The following is a 24340-nucleotide window of genomic DNA, read 5'->3' as shown; positions in this document are numbered from 1 at the left end:
AGAAAGTGACACTGTAGTGATTCGAGCCACCACCTCTTCTTTCAGGAGCCCTCGCATCCGCTCGATCCCCAAGGTCCTCAGTCAGCGTCTAGGGAGATGATTAAGTATTGTGGTAGCTCAACTACCAAATGTGGGTATCGCTATGTATCGAAAGCAGCCGTGGCTCAACTGACCATCCCAAATCTCTGGATGCATCTTACACAAATCTATCCTCCTCACCATGGCGACCACGGACCCGCAAACCACCGTATTATTACAGCATCAGCAATGCAAACGCAACACCCATCCCCGCACTCCGCCATCCCGCCTGGCTTCTCGATCCTGCATTCGTTCCCGCAGCGGTAGTCTGCGCCGCCGCATCACTCCCCGAACTTCCACTGGGAGTAGACCCAGAAGGCGCCGTACCAGTAGGGCTCGCGGGACCGGATGTATTGCTCGCCCCGAGCGCAGCACAATCTGTGAAGTTCTTGCCGCCCAGCATCGTGCCAACGTTTGCTGCCCAGCCCAAATGGATCATATGCAGCGTCGCAGCAGCGAAAGTAGCATTCGTTGCACAAAAGTGTGCCGTGAAATTCATCATGCTAGCCTTTCCGTCGCATACGCTCGTCAAGCTCGTGGCATCGGTTGGGATGTAGACGCTGGCGTCGCCGACCGTGGCATTGGCGAAGTTGTGGTTTTCAAAGTAAGGTCCAGGTGCTGCTGGGTTGGAGTAGTTGAGAAGCGTCTCCACTGCTTTCATGCCGGCGAGTTCGTATGTTCGTGCCGTGCCGACTGTATTATCGCTACCATTGAGTGACACGGAGCCGTCTGGGACCCCGGCGTAGGTCAGGTTGCCGAAGTTTTCGATGATTGGAATGACTTCTTCGTAAGTGTATGGGACGGTGTACAGGACTTCATCTGAACCAGCAGTGTAGTCGCCGCATGTTGTAGAGACTGTAACGTCTTGGGCGGCTGCAAGGGTTGCGGCGACCGCGAATGAAGTGAAGGTGAACGATTTCATGGTTACTTGCGGTGGATGTGCGGTCGTGTGGAGGATGTCGTTGGGACAGAAGGATCCATTGCGAGGCGAGGTGGACTTGTGTCATTATCAGATTATCCGGTGAGAACGGTTAAGTTCGACGGGTGTGAGAGGACAAGACGATCCTCATCCGTTGATCTAAGTCAGTCACGATAGTGCAACGCTCCTCTGGGCATCTCGCCTTCGGTCGAAACTCGCATACAATGCTTGAGGAGCAGAGGAAGTACCGCGACGAGCCCGTCACTGCGTGTTGACACTGCTGACATTGTTAACGGAATTTGCAAGTCAAGAGTTGTTGCAAGCGTGATGAAGCACATAATAAGCTCGCTGCATTTGCGGCTTAAGGGCACGCGCCGAAGAGGGCGACGGGAACACGACAGTCCACTAGCGTCCATGTTATACGAGCCAATAGGACACATGTTTCTCACGCTGCCCTTAGTGCCGTCGATGCTGTGCCTTTGCTTGCTCACTACATCTCTTATCAGTCATCACTACTTTGGCACTAAAGCGCCCTGGGGCGAACATCAGCTGCCATCTGAAACACTCCGGGCTGGGCGACCATACCTTTTGAACGGCTTCACTGTTGACTCTCATTCTACGAGTCGGCTTTTCACCCAGCCAGCGTGGCTGCTCACGAACGAAGCCATCTTCGAACTCCCATGCTCCGCCACCTTCGATGTAGAAAGCTTTGTCCTGGATAGATTCATCCACTTCAAGGCCAACGATGATCTTCGCAACTTGTTCGGGCTTTGGTACGGAGAGCCCTTGCTCTCGGAAAGGACGAGCAACGTGTGCAGCCATTGGTATGTTGGTGACTCCAGGGCAGACTGCGTTCACACGGATGCCATCCCGCTCGAAGAGAGTCTTACGCGAGGAGCGCAGGAGCCCGTGAATGGCATGTTTGTATATTTGGTAGAGGAGGAAGAGGCCTGGACTCTCGCGGAAAGCGTTGACACTTGAAAGCAGGACTAGACTCTTGTTCCCACCCTTCTGGATTGTTTCGCGGGGGAATACAGCTGCAATGCGAGAGCAATGCAGTGTGCCCATGACATTGACGTCCATGGTCTGTGTATTGCCGGGGTCTTCGCCGACGCTATCGACCGTCAACCCAGGGTCGAAGCAGTTGCCTTGCTCGAAGATGCCAGCACAAGAGATGGCATGATCGATGCGACCATGCTTGGCGTAAGCTGTTTTGAAGAGTCGGTAGAATTCCTCGTACTTTGTGACATCGCACTGGACGAACGTTGCGGTCGAGCTATGTTGGACCACATTGTCATAAGCAGCCGAGGCATTGACATCTCCGAAGACCACATGTGCCTTGTGTTCGTCGAGTAGACGAACGGTGGCAGCACCGATTCCACTGGCTCTGCCTGTAAGCACAATGACTTTGTCCCGTAGTCTCTCGAATAGCTTCTCATCCGGGGTGTACTCGGCCATGGCCTGTTGCTTTGAGCGAGTGCGTAGATGCAGTTGGTGTAACGGGTGTCTGTTCAGGCGGTCGATAGCGTCAGTAGTCAGGATGCTGTTATTTGCGGCAGAGCAGTACGATTCCTCTTGCCTTGATCTGAATGACGCGCCGCCTTCGATGGCCCGCACAGCTGATGAAGGCCTCTTTTGTCTAGTCATCCGGTTGGCGAGGTCACTGCTGTGTTACATCCCCTTTCGGCCAGCTGTCGCGTCCTCAAGTCGGGCGACATTCAGGCGACCCGACGCACGACGAAGCCAGGGAAAGGTGCGGCACCAAGACGACCCCTTCCATTCGCTCTTATTCGTGATACTTTGATACCCTGGATCCATTTCCCCAGCACTCTAAGCCTACCTGGGTATCTGGTGGCCCAGATACTCGAATGAGATGATTCATAATGTTACCGGTCCCGGAATCAATCACGGCGGGAGCTGCATACCCGGTGTCAGACTGAGATGTTGCCCAGGCGTCCAAGCGACCAGTAAGACGGTCGTATATGAGCCAAGGGCACAGTAGATCCGGTCCATGGAGGTGTAGACATGTGGTGGTCGAACGCATGTGCAAATCGGTGTGTTTTGGAGGGCAAGTCAGATCTCGGCTCGTTCCGCTTGGCTGATTCAGCATTGAGAACGAGCTACATCGTCATCGTTCGCGACTTCCCTCCTACACAATCGTGTATCAAACATGCCGCCTCGTCCATTCCCATTCGCATTGGGCATCGGCACAGACATATGTTGCATCTCACGCATCCGCGAGCTCATCACCAAGAAGCCTCAAAATGCATCGTTGCTTCCATTTGTGAAGAAGGTCCTAACGATCAGGGAACAAGACGATTTCTTCCACAGGTTCAGGCACGTCGCCATGGCTACCAATGGAGACCTCACGCCTATCACGCGCTATCTTGCCGGAAGGTCAGTGGTTGCTTCGCTAGTGATGAATGCCGGAGCTCATTGATCGTTCTCTATCAGATGGGCCGCCAAGGAAGCTGTGATCAAAGCTGTCGGCCACCGCAGATTGACGTTGCGTGACGTCGAGATCTTCCAGAAGCCGGTGGACGAACATGAAGGACTAGGCGTATATGCTCTGATATGTGACGAAGTCCACCGGAAATCCCACTCAGAGGCATCCGCTCCTTCTCCATCAGTGGCTGACACACCCCGCGGCGATGGCTTGCCTTCCCGACTAATCTTCCATAAGCTGGATGGCCAGATCGCCAAGGTGAGCATCAGTCATGATGGTGACTATGCTGCGGCGGTCTGTTTGGCCGCAGACGAGCCATTGTCGGGAGATGTTGGCGGAGAAGCTGCTGCTAGGACGCCATGAGACTCACTCTACATGAACGCTGCGATTCGAGGCGGAGCTGACTGGCCAGGACTGCATTATCACCATGTGATACTCACTTGTGCCTTCCTTCACTTTGCGCTCCTTGCACGCAGACGGTCATGTGCCCTGCTGAGAGCACTGTATTGCGGATGATAGCAATGTCCAGATTCCCTGATCACTTCACCCCAGCCTACAATATCCCAGAGCTACACATACATCCTGACTACACACACTTATCAACCTCAAGCCACAGGGCAACAGCGAAGGCGTTCAACAGCAATACCGGTCATCTACGCCCCTTTGCAGGGCTCAAGCGTGGTCCACAGCGACTCAAGACTGAAGACAACACACGGCCCAATCACAAAGCTACCATATTCAACATGACTTCGCCTTTGCACGTTAGGAGCGTGGTAAGTATGCTTCAACGGCCACTCCGACGACAACACGGTCTAAGACAAGGCCGCATGTACGTCTTGTACGATCCAGTCTCTGGCCACGTCAAGCTTGGGAGGACAAGAGCTGGCGTGATGCCCAGACTCCGGGATACAAGGCAGAACCATGGCCGCCCGGACACATTCTTCGTTTTCGAGACACCCTTGATGGACGCTGGCGAGCTGCATCGTCTAGAGTTGCTCGTTCATCACGATCTGCGTCCGTACAGACGGGTGTACACATGCCACTGCACAAGAGCTGGCAGACAACATCGGGAGTGGTTTAATGTGTCCGTCCATCGCGCTTGCAAGACGATACTTCTATGGTGGGAGTTTCTTACCAATCGCAAACCATACGCTACCAACGGCTGTCTCAAACCATTCTGGTACGCACGCATTTCGGGTGCTCTAGTGTGGTTGGATCGAGTCGACAGCTATGCATCACGAAGGGCTATGTGGAGACGTATCACCATGGATCCGATTGTGCTACACTGACTGGGCAGCGCAATGCTAGCAGCGGGTTGATGTTGCAGAACCAGTGGGCCAAGGTGTGCAAAAGGTGCACGACGAACGGCAACAATCTCACCTAATACCGCCCGGAATGCAGTGGGTCATGCCAGGAACCGTTTCAGAGGCACGGCGATTGCACGCTGCATGAAAGTCCGCAGACTTCGACATCTTGCACTCCTGCGATCCTAGACGATACTTGAAGTGACAAGACAGATGCCACGACAGACTGGGCTTCTTGTTCCTACTTCTTGACGGAGTCCTCCACAAGCCGATTAGCACGACGCTCCACTAGACTAGGAAGCTATGGCTGTTCCCGTTGGCCAATGGATCTTGTAAGTGCCACGAGAAAGCTCACGAACACTTCTAATGAGACATGTGATAGCATTTGATCCACAGTCATTGATCCATACCAATACTCTACTTCGGACACCGATTCCCTCCCAGTGCTTTGAGCACCCTTTGCTACTTCAAATATGTGCCTTGACAAGGCCAGGAAGTGTCTACGGATCGAAAGGATACGCCTTTGCTTCAACATAGCGTTTCTGAATACAAGCGAGCATTACGAGACACACATTTGTAAACACAACGAGACAAGCGGATGCTGGACGTGCATCATCATCGGCCAGCAGATTCCGAGGATTCGGCACATTATCAGATCTTCCCTTAGACAGATTATCACGAACATCGAAGACCATTTCTTCAGATCTGCTGGACATCACATCATTGCCATTGCAGTTTCCGACACCGCAATGGCCTACCTTGAGAACTCCTAGAATGGCTAATCCTGGAGAACCGCGCCCGCGTGTCGCTTATGTCGCCCGAGCCATACCGCAGACAGACCTCATCCCGGCCATGGCTGGGACACTAGCGATGCAAGAGCGCTAAGAGTAAGACAAGCTTGGGCCTAAACCTCTTACTTCAGCCATGAACTATACACTATAGTTTTGGCAGCTAACATCAGTCCACTTCCACTCCAGTTTACACCACGCACGCGAGCTGCAGACACTTCTGAACCATTGTAGTTCACCTTTCGTCAGTTGTCCTTCGGCGAGGAACAACCACGGGACCGAAGCATTCGGCCTCTTCACTACACATGCAGGACCACGTTTCGAGGATGTTGTCATCCACTGTTGCTGCAGAATGAGGACCGAACGCATAGCTCCTGCATCATCGCTTCGTGCTATGCTGAATCCATCGACGAGCTTCTGCAAGACTGTCTATGGTAATCTTGGCAGACAGACCACCTGCCATCACGACATTGATGGAGACCGGCTGAGCTAGTGTTGTCTGGTGCTCATCACGGTCGCAACACCATGTTCACCTCCGCTGTGCCCTATTGTATTATCACGTCCAACTCTGCGAGGTCTGCTGCCTCGGTGAGGGTGTACCAGACAGGCGCATATAAAGCTGTCAACTGTTCACCTGGAAATAGGCAGACCATCCACAGCTCACCCGCCCATTGAACAGCCCAGACAAGCCAACTCTTCGTCGCGACCTCATCACAAAACTCCTTCCCCATACCAACATGAAGTTCCTCGCCCTCCTCGCCATCTTCGTGGCCACCGTCATCGCCGTAGCGATTCCAGCCCAGAAGGAGTCGTGCCCAGCAGACGACTCATTCGACTGGCTCGCTCTACTGAAAGACTTTCAGGACAAAGGCACTTCCATCTCTCCCTTCCAATCCACATACTCGTCAAGAAGCTTGTACTCACTACTCCCCACAGGTGAAATCAAAATCAGCGGCCCACCAGATTCCTTCGACGACATCACCGACGACTTGGACCTCACCAAACGCTGGGACGTACCCGGCCTGCACTGTGGATCTTCGCGAGCTCTTCGCTGCGCAGCTGATGCGGGCGGAACTGTGGCGAAGTGTGCGCAGGCTGCTATGAGTGGTGGGGCGGATTTCACGCTGGATGCGTCGTGTATTCGGGCGGCGATGGATTTTGGGACGCAGTTGGTATGTATATCCCACCCCTCGTGGAATGTTGGCATTGTTGGGGGAGGAAGATGATGTTGATGTGTGCATGTTGTAGCCGGAGCATTGTGAGCTTTGCTTTGGGGTCTAAGACGTGTGTGTTCGCTGGGACGGTGGTTGCGGAAGGTGAAATGCCTTGAGCTTCGTGATAGTTGACGGCATCGGATGGGAGGCGACTTGGGTGAGAGAGGACTCGGGCACGGTGAAGAAAGATGTGCGCGGTTCAGCGAGCAGGTCTCGCAGGCCGGCCCAACGGCAGTTAGACGAGCCTATGGGATAGCGGAGCGCTGGATCATGATATGCCTTGAATAAATGCAGCACTAACGACATTACGCCTCTACCAAGACCCCAATGCTATTGAAACACCCCACATTCCCAAACGCTATGAAATTTCTCCACGAAAGCACACTCACCCTTAGCCAACAAAGAAAACCCCCCTCTCCACTCTCCACCAACCAACCCCCCAACAACCCCATCTCATCCTCATCTCCACCTCCCCACTCACTCCGCCTCCCCCACCCTCTTCTCATCCCTACTACTCGGACTCCACGCCCTCCTTATCCTCCTCCCCAACTTCGAACTCGACCGCCTATAATACCCCGGCCTCCGAAACGCCAACACCGTCCCCACGAGGAGTCCATTAGCACCCAGTAGCCAGATCATAAGCTGGCTGCCAGTAGGATGGGCTAGGAATTCTTGGGCTTTGGATTTGAGGGTTGTGATGGTTGGTTCTTTCGGTTCGGTGGTAGCTTTCGTGCCTTGCGTGCCTTGCGTACCTTTGATCTTGATGTCGCCTGAAGGTGTCATGGCCCCTTCATGCTTGGTATGCTGAGTTTCATTCAGATCATCTTGGATATTATCGTCGGTGTCGGCATCGGAGTCGGAATTGGTCGTGGCCGCGTCATGGACGGAATGATTCAATTGGAAATGGTGTCTAGTCTTACCAGTGCCAAAACGTGATTTGAACTTGGGATCATCTTTCTCAGCCGTATCGACCAACACATCTTGTGGCACATTCTCCCACTCAACAGGAGGCGTGATAATGATACGGCCACTCGTACCCAAAACGCTTCCATTAGCAGCAATACCCTCGACGAAAACGGTGTGGTGGAACCCATCAACCTGGAACTGCGTCTCGAAGCCCGTCTTGTTCTTAGTCCCTAGCGTCTCTGCCTTGTGCGACCCATGTGGTCCAGGCGGGGCCTTGAAGCGCCAAGTTTCGACTTCGGTCGCGCCGTTCCAGCTTACATAGACCACAGTCGTAGCTTTGGCCGCGGAGGTGCCGTACGTGAAACCTTTAGCAGCAATGGCTTCCTTCGGCACGGCGGTGAAGTTGAATTTGTATCCGCGGTAGGTCACGAAGCGTCTGCTGCGCCATGCCGCTTCCATGAGGAGCTCACCATCCGGGGCATGTTCTGAGATGTATGCATTCTCACTCCAGCAGACGAAGGAGTTACCGTTGGATTGGACTTGATGGTTACCTCGCAGGCGAGACAGGAGGCCGTCGGGACGGAGGATGTTACGTAGGATGCGAGCTGTGGGGGGTGACTTGGTGTGGTCGAGCTCGACGATCATGGCTGAAGAGGTCCGGGATACCATGCCATTGCTTTCGTCGGTGCTCTGGTCATCGGCAGCGTTGTTTAGGAAGGAGACGATCTCTTTGTCCTTGCCGCTGTGGAGCCAGCGCGAATCGTGCTGTCGGCTGAAGACGAAGTCTTGATCGAAGGAGGTGTTGTAGCCTCCGAGACGCCAGAGGATTTTGCCAGTCTTGCCGGAGATTTTGAAGATCGTGTCGAGATATCGGGCTGATAGGAGGTAGTCTCCCTCCTCGTTCTTCTCCACGGCATTGCCGTGACTGCTTCGAGTTAGCTTGATACCGCTGTGCTCTTTTGGACTGGGTTGACTTACAACCAGTTCCATGAAGCCGGGTACTGCCGGCCCAGGTTCTCTGTCGGCCTCTTGCTCTCGGCAAGGCTGACATGTCCACCCTGCGCAGCCCACCATTCAAACGTCGTCTCGCCAGTGGTCAGGTCCGTCTCTCGGAAACCTATGTCTGCAACCCACCCTGCGCCAGGTTGGTTTAGCTCCTTGAGCTCCAACTTGACAGGGTTGAACAAAATATTGATTGCCCGGGTACCTCCGTCCACAATGTTCAGCTCGTGCATGTTGAAGTTGTCGATAGTGACAGGGTTATGGACCTCGTACAACTCATTATACGAGTTGTCCATGAAGACGCCATGGCCTTGGGTATCGTTGTTGCCATTGTACGGCGTGAAGATAGCTGACAGATAATTCGTCCCATTAAAATTCCAGGCACGAAAGTCGCAGGTGTTCTGGTTCTTCTTTGCACAAGCTCCGCTCCAAACGAGGTTACCCTGTTGCGCGTGAGTCCGAGAGCTCAGATTAAGTTCATGGGGAACAGCCTGACCTCGCCATCGTAAATTGTCGGTCCACTCTGGCACGGCTGATAATAATTGCCAGCGTGGCTTTGTTGCGAGATGAAGGCGTACGCAGCGACAAACCAGTAGCCCGGCGTGACCTGCTCTGGTTTGTAGACCTGTACTTCGAAGACAGGGACTTTGATCTCAGGGCGCGTGACAAAGTTCGTCAGGTCCGAGTCATCGCCGTAGCCAATGTCGAAAGCGGCACGGACGTGTGAAAGAGCGGTCGATAGTATTGCGAAGGCGGCGAGTCGTCGTGTCATTGTAAGGACAGTGGGGTGCGTAATGGCGCGCGAAATGGCGTGCGAAGGATCGAATAGAAGGATTGGCAGTACCGCAAGAGAAGGGGATGTGCACGATGCCATATGACCGAGTATAGGCTTCCGTTATTGCCAGGGTGCAATATTACGGTAAGAACTCAACACCCGTGAGCGGGTGTGTTCTTCCAGGGTCGGCCTGCATGCTCGTATCGCGATGGTGGTGACTCGTGAGGCACACATGGGCTGGTTAGGTAATCTGCCTGCAAAGATGGTCATCCAATGCCCCTTCAGCTTAGGGAGCGTCAGTCAGTACCCAGAAGGGTTTCAGCGAAACATCGCATCGCGACTTCTCATTGACATAGCTGTCTAAAAGCTCAGCAAGTCCCCTTCACCATTCTGCACATGCATCATAGGTCGTGCTGTACCAAGTCCCGAGCCGGCATTGACTTGATACATCTGGCTGCCGTCGACCATGCCCGTATGATTCGGACTCGAAGCAAAGCCATCGTTTGCGATGCCTTGCGACCCGACACTGGCAAAGTATGCATCTGCCTCATCGAGGACATCGGGATTTTGTCCTTGTCCATTCTGCGCATTCTCAACTGCGAGCGATCTTGCGGCCTGCGCAGCTTGCCATGAAGGTAGTTTCTCGCGTTGCAGCGCTGGACTGTCTTGTAGCTTGCGCGGTCGAGCGGATCTGAAGACTGTTTGGACAGGCTTCAGGTAGACCGTGGCCAGCGTTCCCACTACCAAACACATCTCTTCGAGCGTGATCGGATCGAGCTTCTCACTTTCGGCAGTAATGGCGGGCTTCTCGCCCATCACGATGCTTTTGGCAGCGGTGGGGTTGCTGCTCAATAGTCGCCAGTACATGTACCCCCGATCTCTCAGATCAGGATTATCTGTCTCTTCAGTAGCCCATTTGAGTACCTTGGGCACAAGTTCCTGGCCTTTGGTTGGTCGTTGTATAAACAGCTTGACTGTTGCTGTGAGAAGTGCAAGTTGAACCTCATGTGTCTCATCTGGCCAGCTGTCCAGGAAGTCCTCGAGTAGTACCTCCGAGTTCTCAATTCGATCCGCGTACTGCCCAATGACCCAGATCATGGCTGCCTTTGCTTCTGGCTCGTCCAGCGAGTCAAGGTTCTCGCACAGTGTCGAGATGATGGATTCGTATTGGTTCGGGTACTTTCGGAATATGTTCTTGATCACCACTGTCGCTTCCTGTACGATATATGAGACCTTTGTGGCAACCAAGTCCAGCAGTGTCGAGATGCAGAGCTTCGCAGCGGGCTCAATCTTGATCGCAAGTTTTCCGATCGCTCGGACGGACTTTCGCACGAAATGCACGTCGATCTCGGTGGCGTACTCTCGCAGCTCTGTGAGCACTTCGCGGATGTTTCTCTCGTTGGCCAGCATGAATATGAGCTCCAATTTCGTCACTTTGACGTAGATTGGATCATTATATTTGCAGAAGAAGACTCGAATGTCGTTCCGCAGTACTTCAGGTCGGCGTTGTAGGATTAGTAGGGCATTTCGTAATGCCAGATATTGAATCTCTGGGCCTTTGCTCAGTAGCGTGACCAGCGGCGGGCTGAGCTTGTAACATAAATTCGCGATCAATCGGTCGTCATCGATGTAGTTCATTAGGTATAGGATGACTCGTATGCACGTCAATACGACGGCGGAATTAGTATGTGATAGTCGTGGAGCGATTCTTTCGGCCAGGATTGCGGCTTCTTGGGTATCTTGAGGGATGTAGGATGTCAATGCTTCGAGGATGTATGTTTGTCCCCATCTGTAACGAGTTAGCAACGTCAAGAGATGTCCGGGGAGGGTTTGCCGTACTCTGAACAATCGGGCAGGATCTGCACTATCTTGCTGGCATTCGCGTAGTCGATTGTCAGCTTGATGCTCTCACTTCTCTCCCAAATGTCCATCAACGCTGCAAGCGAGGAAGCGACCACTGTCGGATTCTCGTCTCGCAGCATGAGGTTCAGTCGATCGATCAAGTCGCTGCGCTCGACTAAATGTCTGTCGTGGTCATAGATCTTGGCCACTGTAAATGCTGCCGTCTTTCGCACATATGGATCCGCATCCTTTAGCAGGTGCTTCAACGGCTCTACCGTCGCTTCCACGAATTGTCGCACGTGGACGTAGGACAGTGTCCGAAGTGCCAGAGCTCTCATCAATGGATTCGGATCCTCCAGATCTTGAACCAGTATGGGAAGCGCTTTCAAGGCGATCTCCGGCTTCATGCGCGCGTAGTTGACCAAGTACAGGAAGCACATCTTCTTGATCTCGAGGTTCGGTATGCCCATGCAGGCCACAATATCGGCAAAGAGCGCAACCATATCGTTGTTGCTCATCGTCATGTTGGCAACAATCTTCTTGAGGGCAATCTTCTTGGTGAGGAAGTTCTTGTCCTTCTTGCCGCCGGTGGAACTGAGCTCCAGCTTGAGCTCCGCAACCTTGCCCTGTTTGCGCACGTTAGAGTCCTGGTCTGGGAAGGGGAGGTGCGAGATGAACATGGCGGCGGGGAAGGGAGGAGGGTCAAGGTCTTTGCAATAGCTACAGACTCGAGAGGAACGAGCCCAGAGCCCAGAGCCCAGAGTCCAGAGCCCAGAGCCCAGAGTCCAGAGCCCAGAGCCCAGAGTCCAGAGCCCAGAGCCCAGAGCCCAGAGCCCAGAGCCAATCCCGTCCTGAACACAGACCGTCTTCCAATGTCACAGCTGCTACACCCCAACGTGCCTCCTGTGGTGGTGGTATGCGCGACTTACCCTGGCGAAGAACTTCGCATCTTGACCGGCTGCGGCACTCATATTGCCCAGCCTCTCCTACTCGGTCACCAAACTGGGCGTTCTTCTTTGTGCCTATAGCTCATGCATCTAACCAATGCTGTTATGCAGGCGGCGGCGCCTCCTCGTGGTTGGCGCGTGCGGGTGGGTCGTGGTGGTGTCGTTCTCGAAGCTTGTCCGGCGGCAACGCTTGGTCGCAGTGGTCTTGGGAGCGCTTCGGTGTTGAGAGGATAGTACAGTATCACGAGTATGTAGATGTTGTTTCACTTGCTGAACCTTACAAGTCTCTAGCGTCCCTCTCGGCGAGCAGTCCGCGCCAGTGAGACATGCACCCGGGCATGATCCATATCATCCTCCCAAGCACATGGACACGGAGAACAGCAACCACCCCCTACACAACCACAATGACCTCCCGACTCGCTCCCGCACCGCCGCCGCAATGGCTGGTCGAGCTCAGCGCGACACCGCCGACCAAGACCAAGAGCAACTTCGCCGATCCCCCCGGCTTCACAGCACCCACCAGCGTGCAGAAGGGCAAAGCAAAGGACAAGACAGCAGCCCGCAAGCCCCCCTCGCCTGAGGAGATGGACACACTCAAGCTCAAGAAAGCCTGGGAACTGGCGCTGGCTCCAGCGAAGCAGCTGCCCATGAACGCCATCGGCATGTACATGACGGGCAACAGCTTGCAGATCTTCAGCATCATGATGGTCTTCATGCTGTTCAAGGGCCCCATCCAGGCCATCTTGAACCTTCAGAACACGTTTTCGAGGCTGGAGAGCGATGGGAACAGGGAGCAGATGATTTTGGTGAAGCTGGCGTTCGTGGGCTGCAACATTCTCGCGCTTGCGTTGGGGATATGGAAGGTCAATGGGATGGGCTTGTTACCGTGCGTATACTCTGCCAGGCGATGTCTGTCACTGCTAATGTGCCGTACAGAACGACAAGATCAGACTGGCTGGCATGGGAAAGCGCGAGAGAACCGCTGGAAAGAGCTTATTTTGTGCCTTCATAACGATAGACTGACGATACCCTTCTGCGACTGCGACGGCATCATTACGAAGCCGACGGCGCAATCCATTCCACATTCTCAGAACGTCCAGTCTCAGCTAACACTCCAGACATGCAGTTGCCATGGGTCTGCTGAAGCGAGGTGGGCTCATGTGGCTGACCGGTCGGCTCGACCTCAGGCTACAGATGATTTGACAAAGAGGGGTGTAGTATTTGTCTCACCAACTTCAGCATCTTCAGGAACCGTTAGCAGATCTCGAGTGTCACGCCGTCATACTCACCCCGCCGGGCGAATGATGGCCACAGGAGGTTTCAGCGGCTCGTATCCAGATGACAGCGTATTCCGGCGGCGGAGGGCATCTCGTCGACAATAACCGGATGACGGTCTCTCGCGGATGCCATTCACTGATGCATTGGCCGTCTCCAGCACCCACTACGGCAGGCGCTCACGTTCAAGACCGCCTCCGACCATCAATGTCTATAGCGCCGACCACGATATCAACCACAGAGGCTACTCATACGAGCGGCAGACAGGGCAAGACTGGTATGCTGACATTCCTCCTGGCAGACTGGTATGCTGACATTCCTCCTGGCAGACTGGTCGTAGAAGACAACTCGGACTCATCTTCAAGTTCCGGCAACGACCTTCACTTTGGACCTGCAGGGCACAGACACGATCATCGTGACAGTATACGTGGAAGGCCACTTGGTGCAGATGTCTTCCATCGAAGTTCCAGAGCCAGGAGTCTATCTCTACCGCGCAGGAAGCGTGCTGGAGTCTTGGACAGCTACCAAAGTCCGTACCGAAGATACGCAGCTGTCGAACCTGATCCACCTCGGATCCCGCCACGAATACCACCATTGATTCCTGCATTCGAGCCGTCCCGAAGCTCGTCATTCTCTAGCATCGCTTCATCGCATGACTATCCTTCTTGACCTTCTGGCGCACCGACCGAGCCTGGACGCCCGCAAGCCATTCAGAATGTCAACTTCAGGCTCATCGATCTCATTCCTGGAGACGCCTACGACCCCGTCTACGCGCGAGTATACAGCTTTGATAGCTTCGAGACTGCACCACCTTACGAAGCACTTTCTTACGTATGGGGTGACACTAGCATACCGCCCACACACATCGAGCTTTCAGGCCGCCCTTTTCCTGTCACTCATAACCTACACAGAGCACTACGCTCCCTCAGGTACACGACCCAGTCTCGACTTCTCTGGATCGACGCCATCTGCATCAACCGGTGGGACAGTGTCGAGAAGTCGCACCAAGTCCGAATCATGGGTCACATCTATGCCAATGCGAGACGTGTCCTTGGCTATACTGGAGAACTTGACACTTACGCAGAAGCTATCATGACAGCATGCCGCGATCACCGGATCGTTCCCAGTACGAAGCGAGACCTTGTCCCAGTACGACGCGAGACCTTGCAGCTTTCATGGAAAGACCATGGTTCCGTCGCACATGGGTCATCCAGGAAGCGCTTCTCGCGCAAGAACTCGCCCTCCACTGCGGGACCTTCAGAGCCAATTTCAAAGACTTCATCCAGCTTTATGAACGTGTGCACGGTATACCTCGATTACGGTCACGACCACAGAATCTCATGGAGCTGAAAGCATGGTACGACACCAAGCGCCCACGAGCGAGAGGAACCTCCACCCGCGTCTTCGGCCCACGACCCGATAACAAGAACGGCAGGAACGCAGGCGAAGCCTCAATCGGCTGCCTACCCTTCGAAGACATCGTGGAGATGCTGCTGGCCACGATAAACTTCGATTGCCGGGATAAGAGAGATGAAGTGTACGCGCTACTGTCCCTGTTCGAGGGCCGCATACCGGCGAGGCTGATGCCGAATTACGACAAGAGTGTGAATGAAGTATTCGAGGGTGTTGTTAACTTTCTAGAGGAACGTGGGGTGTTGTATGACTGGTTTGATGATGTGCCGTGTAGGTATGACCATGGCGCGCGGTATTGGCATGAACATGGTGGGTGCGTTGAGTGTTATGGGCTGGAGTTGCAGGATATGATCAGGCCATCGAGGAGGTATTGATTCGACAGGACTGGCTTGACGATACACAATTTTTTTCTCAACGCAGTGTTTTCGGACCTGTCACTTCTGGTGACACAAGGCACCGTGGCACCCTTGCTGGCACTTTACACGCTCGACGCGTATCCTGGATTCCTGCAGATAGCGCGTTTGCAGCCTAGATCGTGGCTGCTTTCTTCAATTCTACTTGCAGATTCGTTTGCACAGCAACGCAACACAATGGCTCAGACACCGGCGCTGCTCACTGAGCAGCAGTGCTCGTACTGCAAGACCAAGAGCGACGACAAGTTGTCACTATGCACTGGATGCAGAGTAGTGAGATACTGCTCGAAAGAGCATCAAGCAACACACTGGCCCACGCACAAGTCGCAATGCATTCCGGTGAAGAGAGCTCGCGTTCTCATGGAAAAGGAGGAAACCAAACTTCGCAACTTTCCTGGTGACTGGACGACGCCGGCCAATCCATTCAATGAGCCCGGTCACTTCTGGGGCTGGTTGGAGACGAGAGATTTCATGTAAGTACTGACCATCAATCAACTAAAGTAAACATGACCTCACATCCTGACAACCACAGGCGCGCAAAATCCGGCTACATCCACACGATCCGCGAAATCCGAACTCGCGAAGCAATCACCATCGCCCACGCCGAAACCATGGACGTCTTCCGCCTCAACCGCAGCGACAACATGGGTATGCGAGGCTCGGCACCCTCCCTCATGATGCGGCTAGGCAAGGACCAGGAAGCATACGACTTCATCAAGTGGTACGCCACAGCGGACCCTGATGGCCATTACGATTGGGGCGACATGGCCCTGCCATTCCTGAACTTGCGCGGTGAGAATGTATTCGAGTCTGTTGGGGTGTTGAAGGTGAGCGAGTACTCGCTAGAGTTCAGCCATACTGTCGCTTTGACGTTGATTAAGTTACGACTACTGCTGGATTTGCACTCTCTCAAGAGATCTTCCACGATCGCCGACAAACTACCTCAGGAACTGTTGGATCGAATCCGCGAGGAGCTTGTCAGCGATGTCGTCGCAGTCCACCAGGAGATTCTGGAAGAAGTGAGGAATGGCGTCGACATCTCTCCACGAATACGAGAGGTGGAAGGCCAGGTGAATACCCTCTTCAACACCGTCAAGAAGGCCAACTCCCATTTCTGGCCAGCTATGGCGAAACCTGGCAGAAACTTGACTGCACAGCCGGAGTATTACAGTAGAGGTACTGTGGAGGAGATGCAGGTCTATCTCCAGGCTAACTATGCTGCTTGGGAGGAGACGCCAGGTGCTATTGCGTGGGTGAAGGAGCGGTTGAGTCGAAGGGCATGATTGAGTGCTTGCCGTGCAACGACATTCTGCAGAGATGGAACGCATCGATAGGTTGTACCGTCTGAGTACGTCGAAGCGTTCGTGCATGTTCAATCATTCGTTGCCAAGTTATCTGCCGTTCAAGGTATATACATCAGAGAATCACCAATCATAATCGCCATCTGCAAGCATAAAGCCACCCAAAATCCGCTCGGCAGAATCCCCCCAGACAGCACGTCAACACCTCGCTCGTTCAGTACAAAAGGTTTCGTCATCATTGACATCAAAATCAATCAAGAAGCTCGCGGTCATAATCGCGTCAAAATCCGTTCAGGTCGCTCGCAAATCACAAAAACATCCACCATATCACACTCACTCTGCCTCCCTCAGAACAAATCCTTGAAAATACTCGAGCACCCAAAATGCTGCTCAACATTAAGATCCCCCGGATGCTTCCATCCATCATTCTCAAACGAGAAAATCGCACATTTCCCTCCAATCACAGAAACAATACTATCAACCGCCTGCTTCTGCTCACTCACACCCGGGATCGCAGCACCATTGGCATTCCCCTCCGAAGGCCATCCAGTCTCCAGACAGTACGCCTCCTTCTCCCCATGGCAAGCCTGGCTAAGCAGATCCATCTGGCTTTTAACGAACTCCCCAGCATCAGCAGCGGCCACCCCGCCGTTGAAGAAGGGGTGCAGGTTCGCGGCGATGACGTCAACAACGGGGCAGAAGGTCGCGGCGTTTTCTTGGATGATGTTGAGGGGTTCGGTGGTGGTGACGGGGCCGGAGTAGCCCGCTGCCTTGAACGCTGTCTTGACGTCGTTGATGAAGTTGGCAAGATCCGCGGCGGAGCAGAAGCCGTTGAAGACGGCTTCGTTGCCGGCTACGACCATTTCGACTTTGTCCCAGCCATTGGTCTTGCCCCACGCCGTGAGCTCGGAGAGCTGCGCGTAGGCCGGAAGCAGGCCGGCGGCGTCGATGTAGATGCCCATGATCAGGTTCATGCCGACGGAGGTGCAGGCGGAGCCGACGTTCTGGACCCCGGAGCAGTCGGTTGCGTAGAGGCGGACGGTGTTGAAGCCCATGGCTTTGATGGAGGCGATATCGGCGTGCACGCTGGAGGTGTCTTTGCAGGCGCCGGAATCGGTGTAGGGCGTGTAGGTCATGGCCCATTTGTTGCCGGATGGGGTGATGGGGGACTTGCCGCCGTTGTTCTTGGGTGCGGGGGCGTTGTAGGAGGGGGGAGCCTCTGGTTTTGCAGCTGGAGCCTGTGGTTTCGCGGCGTAGGTTGGTGCGACAGGCGCGGCGGATGTGCTGGACTTCTGCTCCTCGGGCTTGGGAGCGTAGACTGGTGGCTGCTTGGGGGCGGGGGCGTTGTAGGAGGGGGGAGCCTCTGGTTTTGCAGCTGGAGCCTGTGGTTTCGCGGCGTAGGTTGGTGCGACAGGCGCGGCGGATGTGCTGGACTTCTGCTCCTCGGGCTTGGGAGCGTAGACTGGTGGCTGCTTGGGGGCCTCGCTAGTGGTGCTGCTCGATGGATGCGCCGCGTAGATCGTCGCGGTCGTCGTCACAATGTTCAAAATCGTTGTCGTCTTCTTCACCTCCACTGGCGCAGGAGGACCCAGAGTCGCCTCGCCGTACCATGTCGTCGTATAAGTCGTACATCCACAAGTCGCATTAGCCTTCTCCGGCACGGGAAACTTGGGAGCATCGTAAGAAGGAGCCTTGTGCAGGGCTGCGTGTCGCTGGTGCACATGAGGGCTTCCAGCGCTGACCAAGCCCGCCGCGAAGGCGGCGGCAAAGACATATGAAACCATTGTCAGGTTCGTAGTGGGTGAGAGCCGCTGAAAGAGTGAAGCGACAGTCTCGAATAACGGATGTTTTGCTTGCGGGCGTGGTTGACAGAGACGACGAGTGAACAGCAGCGAGAAGTGACAAGGGAGCCCACCTACCTTTGATCGACAGCGCTCATTATGAGCCCCTCCCTGCCATCGCCAACGGCCAGAACGGATATGTCGACGGACGTGTTGTTAGGGAAGGATAGTTAAATGAGATGTAGGCCAAGCACTTTCGGATCTATCGGAGCTCACGTTGTGAGTGGATCATTTGGTGCGGGATGGCGGGAAGCAAGAAGCCTATTGGTATAAACAAATCGGCAGTCGGCCGCCACTGACAGGAACGGCGGATCGACAACATGGTTGGATCGATACGGGACTTGTGTGAGATGCCGAGGAAGTGGAAAGCGTGATCTATCACCGTGTTGTCATCGGTCGCAGTCTTCAGACGAAGCTGAGAAGAGCTCGCACTGAGCTGTCAATATCCGAGGCCGTGATAGAACTGCTTGTACGACAAGCAATGCCTGCCCAGTTCGCAGTGATCGCTTGGCTGTTCCTGACTCTTGTCGCGAACCGTTCCAGTGAAGAAAAGTGTCTCGCGACATGCAGATCATCGTCGACGCGACCTTTGGTTCGCATGGCCTTGGCCTCGCGCTCTGTAGCAACCACCGCACTGATGAGCTGTGATGAGCACTTTCATCACATCTCACCACACTGCGCAATCACAACATCTTGATTCGGCTTTTCCCGCGTGGTCCTCACGTTTTCAATCTTCCTCACTACATCCAGTCCTTCGACGACCTTGCCAAACACGACATGCTTGTTGTTCAGATGTGGCGTGGCAGTGCATGTGATGAAGAACTGGCTCCCGTTGGTGTTTGGGCCTGAGTTCGCCATGCTAAGAAGTCCTGGCTGGTCGTGGCGGAGGTTGAAGTTTTCGTCTGCAAAAGACTTTGTGCCGTAGATGGTTGCTGAGCCGGTGCCGTCGCCGTTCAGAAAGTCGCCGCCTAGACTGGAGTGTTAGCCGGACAGAATGGTTTGGGCAGACAGGACTGGGTGCTCACCTTGAAGCATGAAGTCTCTAATCACCCTGTGGAACTTTGACCCTTTGTAGCCTTGTGGTCGTCCGAGATGGTTCTTGGTTTCGCCTGTGCAGAATTGGCGGAAGTTCTGAGGTATGTTTCAGTATGCTGTGTTGAGGATATCCTTGATTTTCAATTACCTCTGCGGTCTTTGGTGTGACGTCCGCGAAGAGCTCCATCTTGATGCGGCCTAGAGGCTCGCCGCCGAGGGTGACGTCGAAGAAGACGACTGGATTCTGCGTTGCTGCCATGTTGCCTTCGTCGTAGGACGTCCAGTCTGAGCAAAATCACAGAGACGTGGATGGTGACAAGGCGGGAGGGTGAGCTAGCCTGAACAGGACACAACAGGCAGTCAAGTGAATGAACGGCAAAGACTATGGTGTGATTGGCCAAGTCGCTCTGGGAAGATGCAAAGAATTCAGCGGAGCAGGACGGCAGGTGCGGCCGAGCTCTCGGAGGATCGAAGGATCGAGGATGCCGTTTCTTCCATACCTTATGCAGTGCCGGCACGGAGGAAGTGTGTATACATCGAGGCCAACGTAACGACTCGGCACCGACATCATTCCAGACGCTGCCCGATGACATATTTGCCCTACGTTCTCGAAGGTCCAAGCAAGCAAGGTGCAGCACTTGCATTGATAGATCATAGGTACATGTATGCCCCGCCACGTTTCTCCACGTGTGTGCCACGCTTACGGCCGAGGGACAAAGTCAAGCAGGAGCAGCTCTCCTCACCGCGATCATCACTGTTCCTTGTATGTACCTGCCGGAGAGATACATGTGCGTAGCGATCAGGTCCTCCCAATCCTGTAGTGCCCGACGTTATATGCGCCTGTATCAGCAGCAGCAGCAGCAGTGAATAGGCAATTGATGGTGTTCGCGGCTCCAGGTACAAGCTCGCTGTAGCCGACGTGCTAGCATTCGGTCCCCTCTCCACCAACTACCACCAGCTAGTGCAATAGAGCGCCTTAGACTGGATCCGCCGTGTACGTAGTGCTGAGTGCTCCGCGAGATTGGAAATCGCAGCATGACCTCTACTCTTCTCGCCAAGCACCTCACCACCACGACGAAGCCTGGTTGAGCGCAGCAACAGCCGCCGCCACTGCAGCCTCTCGCATTTCACCACCAACGTCACGCATCACGCATCCCAAAGGATTCACTCGCGCTCGGCCACCGGAGATATTACGCCCGATGGGTCGATAACAACGAGGTAGCGTAATCACTGACGCAGGAGGACTGCTCGCGCACAAGACAGTACACGGCGACGGGCGACGGCGACTGGCAGCGGCAGGAGGGAAGCTGGAGGTCGGGTACCCAAGGACGAGCGCAGAGGCGCAGGGCGGAGGATCGCAGCAGCAGCAGCAGCAGCGCAGAGGATAGTAGCAGCAGCAGCATCGCGACGTCAACATGTCGTTCTTTGGCAAGTTCAAGACGGGCTCGGTACGTGGCGGATGCCAACAAGAAGGGAGCAATTGGAGATGGTAAGACAATGCGTGCTGACAACGCAACTGCGCAGAACAATGCCGACTCGACCGCCAAAGCAGGGCCAGCGAAGAAAGACCCCAATGCGCCGCAGCCTACGCCCTTGGAGAAACACCTTGCTGATGTCACTGGACCCGTGCGACCAGACGGCAGTGACAAGTTCTTTGGAATGGAAAATGTGTGTGCAGCCCACTCACTTCTATGCTGACAATCAAGCTAACACGAGACAGTATGGCTCTACATGGTATGGCATGATGTGGAGTCCCGCTCTGCGTATTACTGACACTCACATGCCAGCTATTGTAATTCGATAATACAGTGCCTATACTATTCAGCGCCCTTTCGAGAAAACGTAATCAACTTCCCTTCGTTATCCATCGTAGAGGAACTGCGCAAGGACGATACCGATGGCGCGCCCTTGTCACCTCGTCACACATCGACGACGCCCTACCCGAATCCTACCTCGCCCGCGCGAAAACCGCCCCAGAATGTTCCCGGATCTCCTGGAGCTGGCGCCATGCAGAAACCGGAGGACAACAAGAACGTGCCGGAGGAGAGAAAGAGGATGGCACTGATCCAGGGGCCTGTGCTGGACATGCAGTACGACAACTCGCTGAAGTACGGGATGGAGGAGTCCTTGTTCACATCGTTAAGAGACATATTCGAGGCTGTGATTGAGCACAAGTCACGGATAGGTACAGTGAGTCCACACAGATTTCTGGAGATCCTGAGAAGAGACAACGAGATGTTCCGGACACCAATGCATCAGGATGCGCATGAGTTCTTGAACCTGGTGCTCAATCAGGTCGTGGATAATGTGGAGCTGTTCGCGAAGCAGCATCCAGAATTGGCAGCGCATATGAATGGCAGCGCACCGGAGAAGGCACTGGCGAGTATGACGGTCGATACTGGTGGATTGAACATGCCGAAAGCTGGGCTGGATACGCATTGGGTACACGATCTATTCGAGGGCACTCTCACTTCAGAAACACGATGCCTAACCTGCGAGAACACATCGCAGCGAGACGAAGCGTTCCTGGACTTATCGGTTGATCTCAGCGCGCATACATCGGTCACATCTTGCTTGCGGAAGTTCTCGGAGGAGGAGATGTTGTGCGAACGTAACAAATTCCACTGCGACAATTGCGGTGGTCTGCAAGAAGCCGAAAAGAGAATGAAGATTAAGCGTCTACCACGGATTCTGGCGCTGCATCTCAAACGATTCAAGTACACCGAAGATCTCCAGCGGTTACAGAAACTCTTCCATAGAGTGGTATACCCTTTCCATCTTCGACTGTTTAACACAACCGACGACGCCGAGGATCCGGACCGACTGTACGAGCTGTATGCTGTCGTGGTGCACATAGGAGGTGGACCATACCACGGACACTATGTCAGCATCATTAAAACGCAAGATCGAGGATGGCTGCTGTTCGATGATGAGCTTGTGGAGCCTGTATCGAAAGACTATGTGATGAACTTCTTCGGTGGCGAGCCGGTTCCCGGGCTTCAAGACGCAAAGCAGCTGGCGTGTGCGTATGTGCTATTCTACCAGGAGACCACATTGGAAGCAGTCCTCAGGGAACAAGATGCCGAGCTCGGCGCGAACCAGACCGCACCTGTACGAGTCTCTGAAGAAACGTCGAAAGACAACCTCTCGCCCAACAAGAATGGAGGTGGTTTGAGTCACGCGCCTACACTCTCAACCCCAGTCGTAGAAGCGATGGAGCACATGGACCCATTGGTGCACGCCGCAACATCTCCAAACCTCGGTGGCATACCCGAGAACCCTCCGATCGTCCCAGTCATGCCACAGAAGACGAAGAAGGAACTGAAGCAAGAAGAGAAAGAAAGAGAGAAAGAAGCCAAAGCCGCAAAGAAAGCAGCAGACAAAGCCGCCGAGGACGCTCGAATCGAACAGAGTAACAAACGCCTCGCAGCGAGGAAGAAGCAACAGGACGAAATGGCCGCCGTCATGGAGATGTCGAAACAGACTGCTGCGGAAGAAGCAGAAAGTCGAGGCGAGCCTCCGCCGAAGGAGAAGGGCGGCCTCAGTAGGTGGCGGACAGGCAGCATGAGCTTGAAAGTCAAGCCTTCGAAAACATTCCACTTTGGCAAGGACAAGGATAAAAAGGAGGAGAAGTTGCCATCTGTGCCGCAGAAACCGAATGGGACGAGTACAACTCCACCGGCAGGGGATGGTGCAACGGAGAGTAATGGGCACACTACAGTCACGACCCTACCGCAACCCCCGCCTGCTGTCCAGGAAGTCAAGAAAGAGGAGGAGAAGGTCAAGAAGAATCGCTTCAGCCTGGGGAGGAAGAGGTCGACTATGATGAATTAGACGTTCTCCTATAGAGGCCTCGCCTCACCGGGTAGCGGAAGAGGCATATGTTGCTGTTGATGATTGCGACGAAGGGTATTGTGCATATGGGGTTGCATTGGCGCGAGGCAGCTCGAAGTCGAGCGGAGCGGAGCAGGGCAGAGCAGAGCAGGGCAGAGCAGAGCATTTCTTGGGCGCGCGAGGAGTAGCGGAGATGGAGATGGACAGCAGGGCTGCATGATGGCGTGATGTGACAGCTTCGAGCAGACGTGCGTTGAGAGCATGTCTTTGGTATTGAGATACGAGCCAGCGTAGCGCGGCCGTGGTATATCATTTGGTGTGATTGTGACTTTGCTTGGACCTGTGCCTTACTTCTTTTTGTCACGCACGATCATGTCTTGTCGCCGTGCTGCTTCTGCTTCTGCGCCCAGCAGGGTACCGCCTCAATAGTATGAGCTATAGCTCCCGTTTGTCATACTGCCCGCACACGACTTGCGATGTCTTCTCTGCTGTCGCACCAGTCGCTGCTCTTTCGCTTTTGCCCCATGCTGGCTGGTATCCTCTTGAGTTTCATCTCCTCTTTTTTTTCCCTCCTAAAACCCCCTCAATCCTCACCCAAACGCAACGGCCCAAACAATAATCAACACATTCAAGAAAATCAGCGGAATCCTCATCAACGTCCTCGTAGCACTGATCAACTGCACCAGCTTCGCTTTCGTCGATGTGTCAGCGCCCGGCTGCATGCCTCCGCCGAAGGAGGGCTCGATGGAGGCCGAGGAGCTGCCCCAGCCGATGCGCGCGAGGAAGCGGTCTTCGGAGAGGATGGCGATGGCGTTGGTCAGGAGGACGGCGACTTGGGGAGGGGTTAGTGGGGTGGGTGGAGAGGGGGAGAGGGGAGGGGGGAGGGGGGAGGGGATTGAACGCACCTTGGAAGATACCGCCGAAGGAGAAGAGGAGGGTTGCCATTTTGGGGGAGGTGGTTGTGGTTGTGGTGAGTGTCAGGGTTGGATGGTGTTGGTAGTTGGCGG

General features: G+C 54.4%; 13 protein-coding genes across 13 annotated transcripts; 6 read left to right on the top strand and 7 right to left on the bottom strand.

The window, feature by feature from the left end:
* Positions 1–253: 253 nt before the first annotated feature.
* On the bottom strand, positions 254–1000 carry CLAFUR5_08555 (uncharacterized protein; the record flags this gene model as incomplete). Its single annotated transcript, XM_047907703.1, has 1 exon — positions 254–1000. One exon carries the CDS (start codon positions 998–1000, stop codon positions 254–256), a length of 747 nt encoding a protein of 248 aa, XP_047759315.1.
* Positions 1001–1509: 509 nt separating this feature from the next.
* Positions 1510–2644, bottom strand: CLAFUR5_08554 (Short-chain dehydrogenase/reductase prx4; the record flags this gene model as incomplete). Its single annotated transcript, XM_047907702.1, has 2 exons — positions 1510–1530; positions 1583–2644. The coding sequence occupies 2 exons, from the start codon at positions 2642–2644 to the stop codon at positions 1510–1512; spliced, it is 1083 nt and encodes a 360-aa protein (XP_047759314.1).
* Positions 2645–3167: 523 nt separating this feature from the next.
* CLAFUR5_08553 (uncharacterized protein) lies at positions 3168–3806 on the top strand (the record flags this gene model as incomplete). Its single annotated transcript, XM_047907701.1, has 2 exons — positions 3168–3394; positions 3452–3806. The coding sequence occupies 2 exons, from the start codon at positions 3168–3170 to the stop codon at positions 3804–3806; spliced, it is 582 nt and encodes a 193-aa protein (XP_047759860.1).
* A 2466-nt stretch (positions 3807–6272) lies between these two features.
* Positions 6273–6816, top strand: CLAFUR5_08552 (uncharacterized protein; the record flags this gene model as incomplete). The annotated part of the gene is made up of 3 exons (XM_047907700.1): positions 6273–6405; positions 6472–6707; positions 6784–6816. The coding sequence occupies 3 exons, from the start codon at positions 6273–6275 to the stop codon at positions 6814–6816; spliced, it is 402 nt and encodes a 133-aa protein (XP_047759448.1).
* A 410-nt stretch (positions 6817–7226) lies between these two features.
* CLAFUR5_08551 (uncharacterized protein) lies at positions 7227–9429 on the bottom strand (the record flags this gene model as incomplete). The annotated part of the gene is made up of 3 exons (XM_047907699.1): positions 7227–8580; positions 8634–9100; positions 9154–9429. The coding sequence occupies 3 exons, from the start codon at positions 9427–9429 to the stop codon at positions 7227–7229; spliced, it is 2097 nt and encodes a 698-aa protein (XP_047759447.1).
* Positions 9430–9792: 363 nt separating this feature from the next.
* Positions 9793–12245, bottom strand: CLAFUR5_08550 (AP-1 complex subunit beta; the record flags this gene model as incomplete). The annotated part of the gene is made up of 3 exons (XM_047907698.1): positions 9793–11221; positions 11272–11900; positions 12204–12245. 3 exons carry the CDS (start codon positions 12243–12245, stop codon positions 9793–9795), a joined length of 2100 nt encoding a protein of 699 aa, XP_047759446.1.
* A 302-nt stretch (positions 12246–12547) lies between these two features.
* CLAFUR5_08549 (ER membrane protein complex subunit 4) lies at positions 12548–13233 on the top strand (the record flags this gene model as incomplete). Its single annotated transcript, XM_047907697.1, has 2 exons — positions 12548–13107; positions 13158–13233. The coding sequence occupies 2 exons, from the start codon at positions 12548–12550 to the stop codon at positions 13231–13233; spliced, it is 636 nt and encodes a 211-aa protein (XP_047759192.1).
* A 326-nt stretch (positions 13234–13559) lies between these two features.
* Positions 13560–14094, top strand: CLAFUR5_08548 (uncharacterized protein; the record flags this gene model as incomplete). The annotated part of the gene is made up of 2 exons (XM_047907696.1): positions 13560–13773; positions 13862–14094. 2 exons carry the CDS (start codon positions 13560–13562, stop codon positions 14092–14094), a joined length of 447 nt encoding a protein of 148 aa, XP_047759193.1.
* A 1405-nt stretch (positions 14095–15499) lies between these two features.
* CLAFUR5_08547 (uncharacterized protein) lies at positions 15500–16605 on the top strand (the record flags this gene model as incomplete). Its single annotated transcript, XM_047907695.1, has 2 exons — positions 15500–15795; positions 15855–16605. The coding sequence occupies 2 exons, from the start codon at positions 15500–15502 to the stop codon at positions 16603–16605; spliced, it is 1047 nt and encodes a 348-aa protein (XP_047759196.1).
* Positions 16606–16970: 365 nt separating this feature from the next.
* On the bottom strand, positions 16971–18407 carry CLAFUR5_08546 (putative beta-glucosidase btgE; the record flags this gene model as incomplete). Its single annotated transcript, XM_047907694.1, has 1 exon — positions 16971–18407. One exon carries the CDS (start codon positions 18405–18407, stop codon positions 16971–16973), a length of 1437 nt encoding a protein of 478 aa, XP_047759197.1.
* A 717-nt stretch (positions 18408–19124) lies between these two features.
* On the bottom strand, positions 19125–19758 carry CLAFUR5_08545 (Peptidyl-prolyl cis-trans isomerase H; the record flags this gene model as incomplete). Its single annotated transcript, XM_047907693.1, has 3 exons — positions 19125–19432; positions 19490–19595; positions 19648–19758. The coding sequence occupies 3 exons, from the start codon at positions 19756–19758 to the stop codon at positions 19125–19127; spliced, it is 525 nt and encodes a 174-aa protein (XP_047760000.1).
* A 1156-nt stretch (positions 19759–20914) lies between these two features.
* On the top strand, positions 20915–23333 carry CLAFUR5_08544 (putative ubiquitin carboxyl-terminal hydrolase creB; the record flags this gene model as incomplete). Its single annotated transcript, XM_047907692.1, has 4 exons — positions 20915–20947; positions 21024–21167; positions 21220–21233; positions 21287–23333. 4 exons carry the CDS (start codon positions 20915–20917, stop codon positions 23331–23333), a joined length of 2238 nt encoding a protein of 745 aa, XP_047760001.1.
* Positions 23334–23923: 590 nt separating this feature from the next.
* CLAFUR5_08543 (uncharacterized protein) lies at positions 23924–24278 on the bottom strand (the record flags this gene model as incomplete). Its single annotated transcript, XM_047907691.1, has 2 exons — positions 23924–24165; positions 24239–24278. 2 exons carry the CDS (start codon positions 24276–24278, stop codon positions 23924–23926), a joined length of 282 nt encoding a protein of 93 aa, XP_047759402.1.
* Between the last annotated feature and the right edge of the window lie 62 nt (positions 24279–24340).

This window comes from Fulvia fulva, chromosome 3 (genome assembly GCF_020509005.1).
Source record: "Fulvia fulva chromosome 3, complete sequence".
In the NCBI taxonomy this organism is placed as follows: domain Eukaryota; kingdom Fungi; phylum Ascomycota; class Dothideomycetes; order Mycosphaerellales; family Mycosphaerellaceae; genus Fulvia; species Fulvia fulva.
The sequence above is the reverse complement of the archived record's forward strand: the minus strand, read 5'-3'. Positions and strand labels throughout refer to the sequence as shown.